Consider the following 16,627-nt stretch of genomic DNA (forward strand, 5'->3'; position numbering starts at 1 on the left):
TTAATGCACAGACAAATTCAGCTTCTTTCCGAGAGTTTTTTGTGCTTTCTCCGTAGATCGTAGTTCCTTCTGGACCCTGGTCCTGATACCTGCCGTGGCCCTGCTGACGCCTGCTGCTGCAATCATTATTATTATTAATAATAATTTCTGTCATAGGAATTGCATGTATTATACATTGTTCATTCTGTACACATGGCATCCATTGTAGTCTGTCCATCCCAGTAGTGGGATCCCTCCTCTGACGTTCTCTAAGGTTTCTTCCCTTTTTTCCCTCTTGGAAGGGTTTTTTCATTTTCTGGAGAGTTTTTCCTGTGCGGTGCGGGTTTCGGGACAGGATGTTGTATGTGTAAAGACTGTAAAGCCCTCTGAGGCAAATTTGCGATTTTGGGCTATACAAAATAAAATTGAATTAAACTGAAAGTCTTAGCTTAAATGTGTCACGGTTTGGATTCACGTCCTGTTTTCTGCCTCTTGTCTCCCTGGGTAACTTCACTTCCTGCCTTGTCATCCCCTGTGATTATGTGTCATGATTGTTTCCACCGGTTTCAATCACCTGCACCTCCCTAGTGTATTTCAGCCATGTGTGTCTCTTGTCACGGGTCTCGTCATTGTTGAATGTCCTGAAGTCCATGTCAGAGTGTTCCTAGTTCCTGTCCGCCGGGGAGTCTGCGGGAGAAGAAAGCACAAGGAGGGAGTTTAGTCTGAAGCTGACCCACTGGGATAGTTCTGCTCGGATGACTATGTCTGAGGAGTCACTCGACGAAAAAATGGCGGATCTCGTCTGGGTGAACCAAGATTGGGGCCCAGGCAAAGTGCTCCTTGAGAGCACAAAAATCCTCGTCCGACGGTGGGGTCTATGAAAAAGGCATCTTGGAGGAGGTGAGTTGTGTCAGTGGTGATGCTGTTCGGCTTGAGATGAATAGTCGATAAAAATTTGCGAACCCCAGAAACTGCTGGAGCTTCTTTTTTGAGGTGGGTACTGGCCCTCATGTCACTGCCTTCACCTTCTCGGGGTCCTTTCTCATCTGACCCTTATCAATGAAGACGCCCGGGAACTGTGGTGACGAAGTGAAACGGCCCACTCCTTGCTAAATGCCTGCCAAATCCTATATTCCTCGTGCGGAGAGGCCAGGACTGGTGTCCGGTCTGCCTGAGGGAAGAACTTGGCAGGTGGTACTCCAGCCTGTGATTGATTGGGCTCGGGGTACAATCTGTGGATTAAGATCCTTGAGCCACGGAAGGCCCAGGACCAGTGGTGTTTGAGGGAAAGTAAAATGTCGAACTGGGTCTTGACTGACTGAGATTACCGGACACAAGTAGGGATATGGGTTGAGCCCATTGTTATTCCTGCCAGTGAACTGCCGTCCAGTGCGCTCACCAGTTGAGCGCGTTATAATGATTCTGCTTGGATTCATTTTAATAAAAGCGGTATCCACAAAGTTGGGTCCACCCCAGCTGCATCGGCTCCTCCAGCTCAAAAGGGAGGGCTGTATCGCTGGAACGGACTTGTAAACCGAAGGCTGGAGGCAGAAGCCTCTTCCTCTTCCCTGTGGAGCTTGTGCCGGTCAAGATTTCCTTGTTCTTTTCCGCCCAGCATTTCACAGTGCTTCACCTAAAATCATTAAACCAGGTTTTGAAACCAGAGAACCCAGCCATTAAAAGATTTAGATGACAACGCTAATATTATAATTTTTTTTCTTTAAACCTTCTCTTCTCCCGTTTGTAACATTCAGCTTTGGTAAAGTAAAATAACATATAGTTGCCACTATAAGGTCTTGTTTAACCTTGAACAAATTATAACCTAAAAACTGAAACCTCAATAACTTCAGAATTATGCTTTCTCAGAATGTTATCTGAATACAATATCTTGAGCCAGAATGCTTTGTCTGCTGGAAAGCTTCTGCATGTCGTCATCTGAGTGCTCCTGCGGCACCCGGCTCCAGTCTTGGTTTCCGGTCAGTCAGAAGAGCCAAATAATTTGCACCTGGTTTCGAGCTGAAATGACACCTGACAAGGGAAAGAACCCCTTTAAAAGTGTGACAGCAACTGTATGATTGGTTTAGAGACACCATGCTGCATCTGGTTGGTTGGTTATTTAAACATGGACGCCACCAATATCAACTGATACCGGAAGACCGACTGGGGAACGAACAAATTACCCGTGTCGTAGAGGGAGTCTTCATTTCTGAACCCCTTAAGCTACATTTCTGTGAAAAATTTTCAATTCCAAAACAATACAGCAGAACTAGGGTGTGATTAAAACAAGAAGTAGAATTCTATACACATGACGTAAATGCAGTACTCAGGCTATCGTTATCGACAAACACGTATGTATGTATGAATACTACAATCTCCCACAATTACTTTGTCCGTTTTAAGACGTAAACTTGATAAGAAAATTCTGAATATGGCACTCGGGCCTTGTACACTAATAGAGCGTACCGGCTATATCCTTTTCCAGGTTGGGTGAGAGATTCGATTCATTTTATATAGCACAAAATTGCAATTAACAAATTTCAGGTTCCAGACGGAACTTTGATCAAGCACAAAAAAGAAAAGCGTGAGAGGAGCTTGGTGTGTCCTAAGAACTCCTCCGGCAGTTTAAGCCTATAGCAGCTTGACCTAAGGTTCTGGTCCGGACTAGCCATAAACGATATCAAAGAGGAAAGTTTTAAGCTTTATCTTAAAAGTGTAGACCGAATCTGCCCCCCGGACTGAAAGTGGAAGCTGGTTCCACTCAAGAAGAGCTTGATAACTGAAGGATGTGGCTCCCATCCTACTTTTTAAAACTCTAGGAACAAGTGAACCAGCATCTATGGAGCGCAGCGGCCTCTTAGGACAATACAGTGTTACAAGCTCTTTAAGATAAGACGGGCAAAGGCAGTCCTTGAAGTCTTCTTTATATGAGAGTTGAAGGATACTCAAAGATTCTTGACGGTGCTGCTGGAGACCAGAACAATTCCATAGAAAATGTATCTCGTGACCGCTGACTTTGAAGGCGCTCTGGGCCTATCAAGATAACTTCGTTTTTTATTGTTTAGCATCAGGAAGTTGGAGACATCAAAACTTGGATGACCTGCAAGACATTCTTGAAGTCTAACAAGCTAGTCGGTCTCTTGATCGACACAGTTGAGTATCGCCTGCATACAATGAAAGTTTATGTGGTGTTTTCTGATAACGTTGCCCAAAGAAAGCATATACAGGGTAAATAAAATTGGACCAAGCACAGAACCTTGTGGAACTCTTGACCAACATTGGTGGTCTTTCGCCGTTTACAAGCACAAGCTGGGATCGATCCGGTAAATAAGATTCAAACTAGCTCAGTGCAGTTCCTTTTAATACCAATCAAATGTTCTAGTGTCTGCACTCAGATTACTCAAGGATCTTGGAGAGGAAGGGACAATTAGAGAAGTCTGTAGTTAGCCAACACCTCTAGAGTTAGAGTAGGTTTCTTAAGAAGTTTAATTACAGCTACCTTAAAGGACTGTGGTACATCTCCTGTCAACAAAGACAGATTCATAATATCCAGTAAAAACGTGCTAATTAAAAGGAAAAACTTCCCTATGCAGCTTAGTCTGAATCAGATCCAAGAGCAAAGTAGAAGATTTAGACTTTGAAGGTCAGTTGATCAATGTTGATGGAAGAGAAGGCATCCAAGTAGGTATCAGGGCCCACTGCTGCATCCAAGGTTCCTACATCCAAGGACAGGTCGACACTGGTTGACGGCAGTGTCTCTTTGATAGTCAATCTTATCATTGAAGAAGTCGTTACTACTGAGGTCCAAAAGAATACACTGCTCGACAGAGCTGTGTCTGTCTGGCTACAGTGCTGAAAAGAAACCTGGAGTTGTTTTTATTTTTCTCTATTAATGAGTAATAAGATATTCTTGCGAGAGCCTTCTTATGTTTTAAGGCTGTCTTGTGGGAGTTGTTTGTCATTACGCTGTAAACTGCAGACACGTGATCTTTTCCTTACGTGAATGAATGACAGGAGATCATTTGATCCTTTTCGGCTTTTTTTCTTTATTTTACGCAGAAAAGCGTTAACTAAACATATAAATAATATATTGTAACACACGGTAGAAAAACTATATGCTTTCGTGCCTAATGCAGTCTAATGCAGTGTTGCACCTGCCGCTATCATGACGTCAATAAAAATAAGGCAGACAAACAAGGAGCGTCAATGCATGTTACATATCTTTAGTTCCTGCCCAATGAGCATAAATTTATGCTAAGTCTTTATGGTAAATGGTCTGTACTTGTATAGCGCTTTTCTAGTCTTCTGACCACTCAAAGCGCTTTAACACTACATGACATCATTCACCCATTCACACCCATCCATACACTGATGACAGGAGAACCATACACAGTGACACCTACCATCAGTAACTACCATTCACACACTGTAGTCGCAGCTACAGGAGCAATGTTAGGTTAAGTGTCTTGCCCAAGGACACAACAGCATGCGGGTTAGCCGGGCCTGGGATCGAACCGACAACCCTCTCATTGGAGGACGGCCGTGCTCCCCACTCACCCACAGTCGCCCCAAATATTTATATTTACAGTATTGTTTAAACAGCTAGAATATTGTTGAATTTGAAGAAAAAAAACTTTTCTTCAGAAGTAAAACTCCTCACTACATTACAATTACTGGCATCAGTACCATTTTTTATCACTGAATTTTTGTTTTTGCCGTTTTGACTATGGCTGATCCATAATAGAAAGAGGAGAAAGGAGTTCCATTGCGCGTTCAAATGCTCAATTTGTGGTATAGTGGGCGCAGAAAGGCACTGATTACCTGATGTAACACCCAGACTGGGGCATTAGGTCACGTGTTGTTTTCTGTTGTGTTTCTGTCACTCACCCTTCCCTCTTGTTTCAGACACCTCCTCCCTGTGTGCCGCTGCCTTCTGTGATTGCAAGCCCCACCCTTATTGTTTCCACCTGTGTCTCGTTCTCCTGTGTATTTAGTCTGTGCCAACGGCTTGTTCTGTGTCAGTTTGTCTCTTTGTTCCAATGAGCTTACCAGCGATTCTCCAGAGAGGCCTTAAACACCTCACAAACTACAAGCCACCACCAGCAACGACCCTCTCTATTCTGGAACCAAGACATTAACTGGCTCTCGACAAAACCCCCGTAAGGCAGCTGGCCTGGACTCTGCGAAGTTCAATGACATCTTCAACACCTCCTTGGATACATGCCACGTACCAGCCTGCTTCAAGGCCTCCACCATCATCCCTGTTCCCAAGAGGCCCAGGATCACAGGACTCAATGACTACCCTGACGGGCTTGAAGTCTTTTGAACTGCTAGTCCTGTCCCACCTGAAGACCCTCACTGACTCCCTCCTGGACCCCCTGCAGTTCGCCTACAGAGCCAACAGGTCTGTAGATGATGCTGTCAACATGGCCCTCCACTACATCCTCCAGCATCTGGACTACCCAGGAACCTACGCCAGAATCCTGTTTGTGGACTTCAGCTCTGCTTTCAACACCATCATCCTGTCTCTGCTGCAGGACAAACTCTCTCCGCTACACGTGCCCGACTCCACCTGCAAGTGGATCACAGACTTCTTGTCGGATAGGAAGCAGCACGTGAAGCTGGGGAATTTTGTCTCAGCCGGACCATCAGCACCGGTTCCCCCCAAGGCTGTGTTCTTTCTCCTCTGCTCTTCTCCCTGTACACCAACAGCTGCACCTTCAGTCAAGCTCCTGAAGTTTGCAGATGACACCTCCCTCATTGGACTGATCTCTGGTGGGGATGCGTCTGCCTACTGACCATTTGGTGTCGTGGTGCAGCCAGAACAACCTGGAGCTCAACGCTTTAAAAACAGTGGAGATGGTTGTGGATTTCAGGAAGAACAGAGTCCCATCATCCTGTGTGACTCCCCCTTCACCACTGTGGATTCCTTCCGTTTCATGGGCTCCATCATCACCCAGGACCTCAAGTGGGATCTGAACATCAGCTCCATCACCAAGAAGGCTCAGCAGAGGTTGTTCTTCCTGAGGCAGCTGAAGAAATTCAACCTGCCAAAGATTATGATGGTGCACTTTTACACGGCCATCGAGTCCATCCTCTGCTCCTCCATCACCGTCTGGTACGCTGCAGCCATAACCAAGGACAAGGGCAGGCTGGAACGTGTCATCCGCTCTGCGGAGAGGGTGATCGGCTCCAATCTGCCATCCCTCCAGGACTTGTTCGCTTCTAAGACCTGAAGCAAGCTAAGAAGATTGTAGCCGACCCCGCTCACCCCAGACGAAAATTGTTTGTGCCTCTCCCATCTGGCAGGAGGCTGAGGTCCATCGGCACATCGGCAGTCGGGCTCATTGAATTTCTGAAGCATTGTGCTGACCAGCTGTCTCCGGTGTTCACTGACATCTTCAACACCTCCCTGGAGACATGCCACGTACCAGCCTGCTTCAAGGCCTCCACCATCATCCCTGTCCCCAAGAAGCCCAGGGTCACAGGACTCACTGACTACAGGCCCGTCGCCCTGACCTCTGTAGTCATGAAGTCTTTTGAACGGCTAGTCCTGACCCACCTGAAGTCCCTCACCGACCCCCTCCTGGACCCCCTGCAGTTCGCCTACAGAGCCAACAGGTCTGTGGACGATGCTGTCAACATGGCCCTCCACTACATCCTCCAGCATCTGGACTCCCCAGGAACCTACGCCAGGATCCTGTTTGTGGACTTTGTCGGGGGAGAATTTGTTGAGGTGCATGTTGTGAGAGTCTCAAGAACTTGTATGTGACCTTTCTTGGGAAACTCGTGACCTGACCTAGTCTACGATGAAATCCATATGTGACTTGGACAGACCATATCATGTTCTTCTATTTACCTTTCTCCTCTGTTTTCCTGTCTGTCAAAATGATTGATTTGGTCCCACTAAGAGGGTCGTGGAGGTTTCCGAAACAACATCTGGTTAGCATTCCTCGAACCTTCAGAGATGTATAAAAGCTCCTCGTCCCCCATAGAAACTTGGTCAGATCTTCCTGCTCCTTTTGGGAGAAGGAACTTTCTGCCCCTTTTCAGCTGAATTGTAGTCATTTGACTTCTGTCTGTGCTTACGGCTTGTGCTGATGATCTCTGTATTCTTTATCATTTTTTTATATTCTAGTTAGTAATAAATACTTAATCACAAAGCAAGCTCAAGATACTTTTGATTTCTCACATGGGCTAAATCCACAAATTTCCACCACAAACTTGGCGACGAGGATGGGATGGACGCGTGATCTGGACTCTGACGGACGGACAGGAGGCCATATAGTATAGGTGATTCCTCCCTGAGGGTGAGAAGCTGCCGTCGCGACGAGACCCGGATTACCGATCCATCCAGTTCAAGAAAAGAAACGAAGAACACGCGGTGAGAGATCAAAATTATTTTAGGGCAGACAGAGTCATGACAAAATGGTTTTAGGCCTATCTCACAACGAGCGTGTTGTAGGCAGACGTGTCTGGGTCACCTGTAGTATTTTCTCGAGTTGCATATCCTGTGTCTCCTGAAAATTCACAGGCCAACTTTGGATAAATGCAGTAGACTGAGTGGCCAGAGAAAGCAACGGTCAACTGACTTGCCTTAGTTATACGTGTGGTATTTCTCCGTTTGTGCGCACCTTTATAGGCGCGTACACTCCTTGTGTACAGATACGGATATCTAAATGAGTAGTGTTCAGAGTAAAGGGGAGACGGGTGAAAACCATGAGACTAATATCCTGCCACCATTGTGTAAATTTATGTCAGAGCGTTATCCTGGCAGTTTGAATCAAATACAAAAATGGGTTGAATTGGGGTTCCCTTTAAAGGGGAGTTTTTGTGAGAATCAATTGGAACAGTTGGAATTGCAACTGAGGGAAAAGGAGAAGAACGATGCAGCTCAGCATGCAGGCCTGTCGGGAAGAAAGCAGAAAAAGAATGTGGTATTTAAGGCAGATTGGGAAGCTTTCAAGATGTGGAAGTATGAGTCGGAGAGAAGGGAGAGACAGAGGTTGGTAGCATTTAATTCATTAAAGACTGAAGATCCTACAAAAAGTTTTGAAATGTGTACCCCTTCTAACCCAAAAACACTTTATCCTTGTTTTTATGAGTTCCTGAGGAGATTGGTGGACACGGATCTGGACTCCCCCCCTTCCCTCACTGCTACTCCAGCTCCAGCCTTCATGAGCTCGCAGTCTCCTCAGCAGGAAGCAGCACAAGCAAACTTTCAATGTTTACGTGCTTGCAGTGCCAACAATTTGCCCAAGACCAACGTGGAAGAGGAAGAGGTTATGGAAGAGCTCGTGGCAGGGGCAGATCAGATCGGACTTACAGGAATTATGATCCAAACGTGTGTTACAACTGTGGACAGCAAGGACATTGGCGAGCAGAGTGTCCTGAACACATGAGGATGAGACACATCACGCGTCTGACTGAGGGAGGCAGAGGGAGGGGCGGACCCCAGAGACGGATCACCCCACCACGATGAGAAAGTAACACACCCTACACAAGCTCATAAACGAAACAAATAGCTAACACACACACACACACACACACATCTTAGATTACAGGTCGAGTAACTAACTAATTTTTATATTTAGAACTTCCCATAATTGACATTGATGATTTCTTGCCATCCGGTAACGCTTGCAGTTGACTCAAGAGTATTTGGCATTGTGTTTGAGCTCAACATCAGATGGCATTTACAAAAAAAAAAAGAAAAAAAAAAAGACTAAATTGCAATTATTTTAGATGTTCAACTACAGTCCAAAAACCCTCCTGTATGTATATGGATGAAAACTACTAGCATACCTTGAAGCATAAATTACTCATGACCGTGTACAAATTGCACGTACACACACAGTAGAATATTACATGCATGAACATTACATTGCACATCCCATGTAAGCACAGGGCGAGATAGAAGGTATGTGGACGTATGGCATGACCAAAAGTTGGAGAAAGAGAGATTATGGTTGAAGTATGTGTATTGGTCAGAGGAGGCTGCTGCAGTGTCTGTATCTCTCTCTCCTTCCCAAAGGAAAAAAAAAGGTGTTTCTTGATTCTACTCTATGTTTCATTGGCTAAACCATCTCACTGGGATACAGGATCTTGGTCCATGGTTGCAACAGCGTCTCGGCCTAAAGTTCAGACCGGGTGCAGAGGATCCTCATGAAGAGTATAGCGCTAGTGGTAATGTAGATCGCACTACGTTGATCACACGAGTAAGTGTACACAGAACAGTAGAGCTCATTGAGGAATACACACAACACGCAGACTTGTATAGCCTCCCAAACAAGAAGACATAAGTTGGTTTGTTTGTTTGTTTTTTTTTCTTTTTTGGGCGCGGCTATAAATGGATAGGATGTCCAGTGGGTTACCACAGAAGTCAGGTGTATTCCACAGAAGCGCTTAGGAACATCTACATAATTTATAACTCCCTGCAGGGTCGGCCCATCTAAATTATGTGGCTGATATGATGATTTGCAGCCCATCAAAGGAGGCTTGTAAAATTGATACAATTTCGCTACTTAAAGATTTGGCAGAGAACGGAAATAAGGCTTGCCTACGAAAAACTTAAATTTGCTCTAGAACAAGTGCCTTATCTGGGACATGTGATCACAGCTGAGGGCAAAATCCCTCTCTCCCAAACGTATTGGGGCAATTCAATCGGTACCAAAAACAAAAAACCAACAAAAAAAACGAATGATGAGTTTTTTGGGGATGACTTCATACTGTAGACAGTGGATCCCTATTTATTCAGAAAGAGAGGCACCTCTCTCGTTCATGGTCCACGGTAAAGGCCTCAGCGCGCATGACAAACTGACTTGGACTACTGAAGCTGAAAAGGCTTTTCAGGACTTAAAGACTTCCTTATCACAGGCCCCGACTTTGGGCCTACCGAGACCCGACTTACCGCAGACTCAGTTCATAGACCAGAAGGACTGTTACATGACATCAGTTTGTGTCATCTTCATGGAGGGGAACTTAGGCCTGTTGCCTACTTCTCCTCAAAACTTGACCCTGTTGCTTCGGGTCTTCCTCTCTGTTTGCGAGCAGTGGCAGCAGCCGAGAGAGAGATTTTAGCATCATGTGACATTATGGGCTACTGTGATGTGACACTTATGGTCCCACATGCTGTCTCCCATATCTTACATGCCCAGAAGATTTCTCACCTCTCTGCTCAGAGATGGTTCAGGTGTCATACGACATTGTTGGAACTGCCTAACGTAATTGTCAAACGATGCGATGTCCTTAACCCAGCTACACTTCTTCTAACTGCAGATGATGGAGAGCCTCATGATTGTGTCGAAGTCTTGCGGCAGACATGCATACCAAGGCCTGATCTGTTGGACACAGCTCTTCCCAATGCATCTTGAGCTGTTTGTGGACGGCTCTGCTTCTCGCTCACCCGAAACAGGCGGCGGCCAGGAAACAGGGGAGCGGATGCAGCGGCAAAGAAGGCAGCCTCACAGGGCTTCCTTTTCCCCTTCACTCAAATGCTTTCCACACCGACCGATCCCAGTCCTTATGCCGATCTTCCCACACTTCAGTCTCTTGCCGGTGCACAGGAGCATTCCCTGTGGAAACGATCTGGTGCCATTCTTGAGGGCGGAATCTGGACAGGGCCAGACAGTGGGCCTTGTTTGCCACATGCTCTCTTCCACATTTATGCTAAGCTGTCTCATGGAAGAGATCACGTGGGCAAAGGGGGAATGTGCACTGCTATAAATGAGCATGCTGATATATTGTGCTAACCTCTCCCCCTCACTCTCAGCACTGCATGGGCAGGTAAAAGCGGTACTTCCATCCCCGGCTACTGCAGTCCAGCACCACCTAAAACCAAGAGACTGGGTCCTCATTAAGGATCACCGGAGAAAGCACTGGAAGCAGAGGCGCTACACAGGGCCCTTCCAAGTACTCCTGACCACGGAGACGGCAGTTAAGGTGGAAGGGAAAGCGACGTGGGTCCACGCCAGCCACTGCAAACGCATCCCGGATCCAGGAGACGAAGGAGCACCTCCATCTGGTTCCGGTTAAGGGGTTGCAGGGGGGAGAGCCCTCCCCCACTGCAGTGTTCCAAGACACCAACGAGCCCGGTAGAGATGGCAGAGACGGCAGAGACAGCAAGGACGGCAGCCACCCGGAGAAAAGCAATAAAAGACAGATCTCCAGCGCCAAAGGACACTTAGGAAGCATGGTTGGAGCCTGAGAATGAACATGTGCATATCACTGACGCTGGCCACATTTGTGCTGATTACCCTCACGATCAATGAACTACAACCTCCTTATGTGAACATCATGGATTCCAGTCTTCTCCACCTCTCCAATAGAGAATTTCAGGAAGGGAAAATTAGCTTCCACTGTCCAGCATTGCGACAACAATGCGACGAGACGAGTGTTTGCTCTACACAATCGAACATGATGCATAGGTTAAAATAGAAAGCCACGTAATTGAAGTTGTGTGTGTTCCCGGGGTAAGAAGAGATATAGTATGTACTGTGTGGGTGCACGGAACATTTGATTTAGCAGATCCACCATTCTGGTGCAGTAAACCACGATCGTGTCAGTGAGACAGTCAGCCTAAAACAGTACCACCTGAAATAATTTACGAGGCCGTTAAACCACAGGCCATGACCTCCCGCAGGCCAGAACAGCCCCCCACTAAAGCAACTTGGAGGCAATGGTTGATCTCTTTCAAATGTCCAAAAGGGGGGGGTGTGGAAAAGAGGGTTGCAAAGCTTACATGTTACGGCTGAGCACGCCGCACTTAGGTCACTGGTCAGTCCTGAACTCAGAGGACTTTAGGAATCAGTGTCAGACAAACGACACTTGCACAGTGACTCTAAGTCCTAAATATGACACAAGTTGGGAATACCCGTTCTGGTGCGCTCAACTTGCAGACTGTACGACGGAGACAGCCCACTTCACTCTGCTAGATTGGCAGTATGCGTGCAAAGTAAGCCTACAGTCAAGAGAACTTCCAACCCGTACACCACCGTACGAGCATGACAATATTGCGTTGACTATTGTGAATGACCTTGCTAACGAAAGGAATGTCTAATTGTTGGATATGTCAGCATACGCCCACTTCATCTAGAGCACCTATGCTGGTTCCTGTTCCATTCACGGAAGCCGACTGGGATGTCATGGGGTGGCCTGAGCTATCCCATCGATTTGTGAGTAATGATGTAGACTGTTACACTCCTCCACCGCAAACGGCGACAACAGCGAAAAGGACAGTTGCCTATGAGGGTGGAAGGTTGTACGTTTTGCAGTTTAGCGGTTCAATCGTGAAAATAGACAGTATTAATCAAGTGATGTTGCTTAGATTAACCTATTACAAAAGATATGTCTAACAGGGGTTACGATATCAAGTGCAAATGACTCTCAGGGAGACCAATTGCACACCGGACAGTAAGGTGTTAAAAAACCCCGCATGTACTCTCATACCAAATACAGCATCTATTCGATTGGAGATGGGCATACAGGGCATTTCCTGGGCAAATGATTTTAAAGTCACACACTCAACCTGGAGTAGACATAATTGAGTAAACCTTAATCCCAACTAGACCTCAGAGTAGAGATTGTACCAAACCAGCACCTCCCATTCCGGTCCATCCCTTAACCAACGTCAGCTGCTGTATTAACTTCTGTGCTCTGGATGGATTTCATCTAGGTACGAGTGACTGTAGTTATGATATTATCAGCTTTACCACTAATTCCAAAGATCTCGCTTTACCGGAGCAGGTTTATTTAGTTTGTGGCAACATTGCTTATAGCTGTGTTCCAGTCATAGGGAGCCTTCATAAAAAGTCAGATACTGGGAAATGCTTTTCAGCATACCTTGTACCCCTAATTAGACAGGCTGACTCCGAGGAACTTGCTCCATTCCACCTAAGGTTCAAGGATTTTGAGCATACTAATACCATCGTATGGCACCTACAGGAGCCAGGAGGAAAATAATGGCACTCTCAACAGTACTGGAAAGACACATGAATAAGACTTCAAAAGCACTTTCCGAAAATGCAAAAGGAAGTAAATGACATCAAACACATGGTATTTCAAAATAGAAGTGTTCTGGACCTCATTTTGGCCTCACAAGGCGGTGTATGCAAGGTAATTAACACTGAAAGCTGCACTTACATCTCTGATGCAACATCATCAGTTTATGATGTGGTGGCAGACACAGAACAAGGCATTAAGGAGCTGCATGAGGACCACGGATGGAATCCTTTTGGGGAAATACAGGCACGAGTTGGATCACGGGGAACTTCTCTCTTCTAGAAACTGCTAACTAGGGGGCATCATTTTGTCTGTAATTATTATAACACTAATTGTAACTGTTTTAAAGCTCTTTGTAAGGAAGGTTGTCAGTACTTATGTATCAGTTGAACACATGAGTATTACTACGCAACGTCTAGTTCAGAAATGGACTCCACCATATCTGGATAGCCTTGACAGGGACAACGAATGTGAATATTGTGTGTAACTGGACGATATTTTATGTGTGGGTGGTTTAAGTAAATGTTCTCATGTACTTTGAGTTAATGATGTATGTTCTACGATTTTGTATGTTTAATCTTTCATTCTTGATTTTGAATTGATCGTTTAACGTTTTCCTGATTTCTTAGTTGTCAAAGAATGACAAAAAGAGAGGGATGTCGGGGGAGAATTTGTTGAGGTGCATGTTGTGAGAGTCTCAAGAACTTGTATGTGACCTTTCTTGGGAAACTCGTGACCTGACCTAGTCTACGATGAAATCCATATGTGACTTGGACAGACCATATCATGTTCTTCTATTTACCTTTCTCCTCTGTTTTCCTGTCTGTCAAAATGATTGATTTGGTCCCACTAAGAGGGTCGTGGAGGTTTCCGAAACAACATCTGGTTAGCATTCCTCGAACCTTCAGAGATGTATAAAAGCTCCTCGTCCCCCATAGAAACTTGGTCAGATCTTCCTGCTCCTTTTGGGAGAAGGAACTTTCTGCCCCTTTTCAGCTGAATTGTAGTCATTTGACTTCTGTCTGTGCTTACGGCTTGTGCTGATGATCTCTGTATTCTTTATCATTTTTCTATATTCTAGTTAGTAATAAATACTTAATCACAAAGCAAGCTCAAGATACTTTTGATTTCTCACATGGGCTAAATCCACAAATTTCCACCACAGACTTCAGCTCTGCTTTCAACACTATCATCCCGTCTCTGCTGCAGGACAAACTCTCCCAGCTGCACGTGCCCGACTCCACCTGCAAGTGGATCACAGACTTCCTGTCTGACAGGAAGCAGCACGTGAAGCTGGGGAAACATGTCTCAGCCTCTCGGACCATCAGCACCGGTTCCCCCCAAGGCTGCGTTCTCTCCCCTCTGCTCTTCTCCCTGTACACCAACAGCTGCACCTCCAGCCACCAGTCCGTCAAGCTCCTGAAGTTTGCGGATGACACCACCCTCATTGGACTAATCTCTGGTGGGGACGAGTCCGCCTACAGGTGGGAGTCTGACCATCTGGTGTCGTGGTGCAGCCAGAACAACCTGGAGCTCAACGCTCTAAAGACAGTGGAGATGGTTGTGGATTTCCGGCGGAACAGAGCCCCACCCTCCCCCATCACCCTGTGTGACTCCCCCGTCACTATTGTGGACTCCTTCCGTTTCCTGGGCTCCATCATCACCCAGGACCTCAAGTGGGAGCTGAACATCAGCTCCATCACCAAGAAGGCTCAGCAGAGGTTGTTCTTCCTGAGGCAGCTGAAGAAACTCAACCTGCCAAAGACGATGATGGTCCACTTCTACACGGCCATCATCGAGTCCATCCTCTGCTCCTCCATCACCGTCTGGTACGCTGCAGCCACAGCCAAGGACAAGGGCAGGCTGCAGCGTGTCATCCGCTCTGCAGAGAGGGTGATCGGCTGCAATCTGCCGTCCCTGCAGGACTTGTTCGCTTCCAGGTCTCTGAAGCGAGCTAAAAAAATCGCGGCCGACCCCCTCCCACCCCGGACAAAAACTGTTTGTGCCCCTTCCATCTGGCAGGAGGCTGAGGTCCATCAGGACTACGACCTCCCGCCACACGAACAGTTTCTTCCCGTCGGCAGTCGGGCTCATCAACAGAGCCCGGTCCCCCACTGACTGACTATAACACTCCACCGGTCACTCCCCCTCATACTGCACATGCCACTTTAACTGCAATTCATCACTTTGTCTGTTACTTGTTTGTTAGTGCACTTTATGCTTAATATTTTTTTGTTTAACTTTATTCCCTTGTTTTATACTAACCCATAGCCTTAGCCTTATTCTACTAACCCATTGCATTAGCATTTCATCCCACTTTATTTTATTACTTGTGCACTGTTGTCTTGTCTGTCTACTGTCGCGCACTAACCGCCAAGACAAATTCCTTGTATGTTTGACATATTATAGGTATAAATGTTTCCTGATTCCTGAAATGGATTTTCTAGTTTGAATCATTTCTGTTATAGGAATTGAATGTATTGTACATCTTTTACATTGTTCATTCTGTACACATCAGCCAGCGGAAAATTACTGTACTTAAAGCATAAATATAGTAACATTATTACTGTAACTGAAATCCATATTAGATCTGCTCCTTATATTGTGTCTCATCAAGTGGCATATAAATGTTGTCACTCTCAACTACTTTTGTATCTTTATTCACAGGATTGGTTTGAGGGGTTACATGTCTAATAGAATGAATTGTACCCTGCCCTATATTCTCCCTGCAATGGTCATTGTTTTATCTCCCACACACACGACTGGCAGGTCTATCTAGTATTTTGAATCATATTACCTCCATTGTAAACTGTTTTTTGTCCTACCACATCTTTCTACCTACTGGGTAGCTACAATGTGTGTGAGATGCCAAAAAACCAAGCTGTCTGCTCTCTCTGATGGTATCTGTTTAGTGGGAAATGAAACCATGCTTGAGGACTATGTTGTTGGAGCTAAAAGATTCAGCTGTAGGATATATATCGGAGGAAATAAAGGACATAAAAAGAGACAAATAACAGAAACTGGTTGTTTAAACTCAGTGGTCGAGACTGCACTTCTCAGCAGTGTGTGTGTGAGGCAGAGATAATGGGAGAGAATGATGCCATGGTTGGCTTATTAAAATCAATTAAATGTATTTTGTATAGCCCAACATGATAAATTAGACTCAGAGGGTTTTACATTGGTACACATGCTATATCTTTTGTCCTGCAACCTCCACATTGGAACAGGAACATCTGGTTTACCCTGGGGTAGCAGTTGCGTCTCGGAATGCTAATAATGTTAATGCAAAGATAACTAATTCTTTATTATGCTGCTGGATACCAGAGCAATGCTATCTAGAGAAACTCTATTACTAGATAATTGACTTCAAAGGTGCTCTGTGTATGGTAGAATAGCTTCTGTGTTACCTGAGTTGAACATCACGAAGTTGCTGATCATCCAGGTTTGCTAACACAGGGGACATATTATGTCCTTTTACCACAAGTTGATGTGTTTTTTTGGAGTCTGAATGAAAGGTCTAAAACACTTTGGTCAAATTATCACAAGGATCATTCTTAACGGCACCCCTTTCAGCCCCCCCAAAACAGTTCTGTGCACAACGGCCAGCTAACCCATCCTCCCTACCCTCTTTCCCTTCCGTCTATTTGAGCTA

The 16,627-nt window shown here is 45.6% G+C and overlaps 1 protein-coding gene across 1 annotated transcript; it reads left to right on the plus strand.

Annotated features, from left to right (window-relative positions):
• The first annotated feature begins 6,685 nt into the window (after window positions 1-6,685).
• On the plus strand, window positions 6,686-15,369 carry LOC144406222 (uncharacterized). The gene has a single exon (XM_078101458.1). It carries the CDS (start codon window positions 14,533-14,535, stop codon window positions 15,091-15,093), a length of 561 nt encoding a protein of 186 aa, XP_077957584.1. The 5' UTR covers window positions 6,686-14,532; the 3' UTR covers window positions 15,094-15,369.
• The last annotated feature ends 1,258 nt before the right edge of the window (window positions 15,370-16,627 follow it).

Source organism: Gasterosteus aculeatus, chromosome 4, assembly GCF_964276395.1.
Source record: "Gasterosteus aculeatus chromosome 4, fGasAcu3.hap1.1, whole genome shotgun sequence".
NCBI lineage: Eukaryota > Metazoa > Chordata > Actinopteri > Perciformes > Gasterosteidae > Gasterosteus > Gasterosteus aculeatus.

Excerpts from the sequence above, each read along its gene's own strand:
- LOC144406222 (XM_078101458.1), top strand. The coding sequence starts at position 14,533 with ATGGTTGTGGATTTCCGGCGGAACAGAGCCCCACCCTCCCCCATCACC.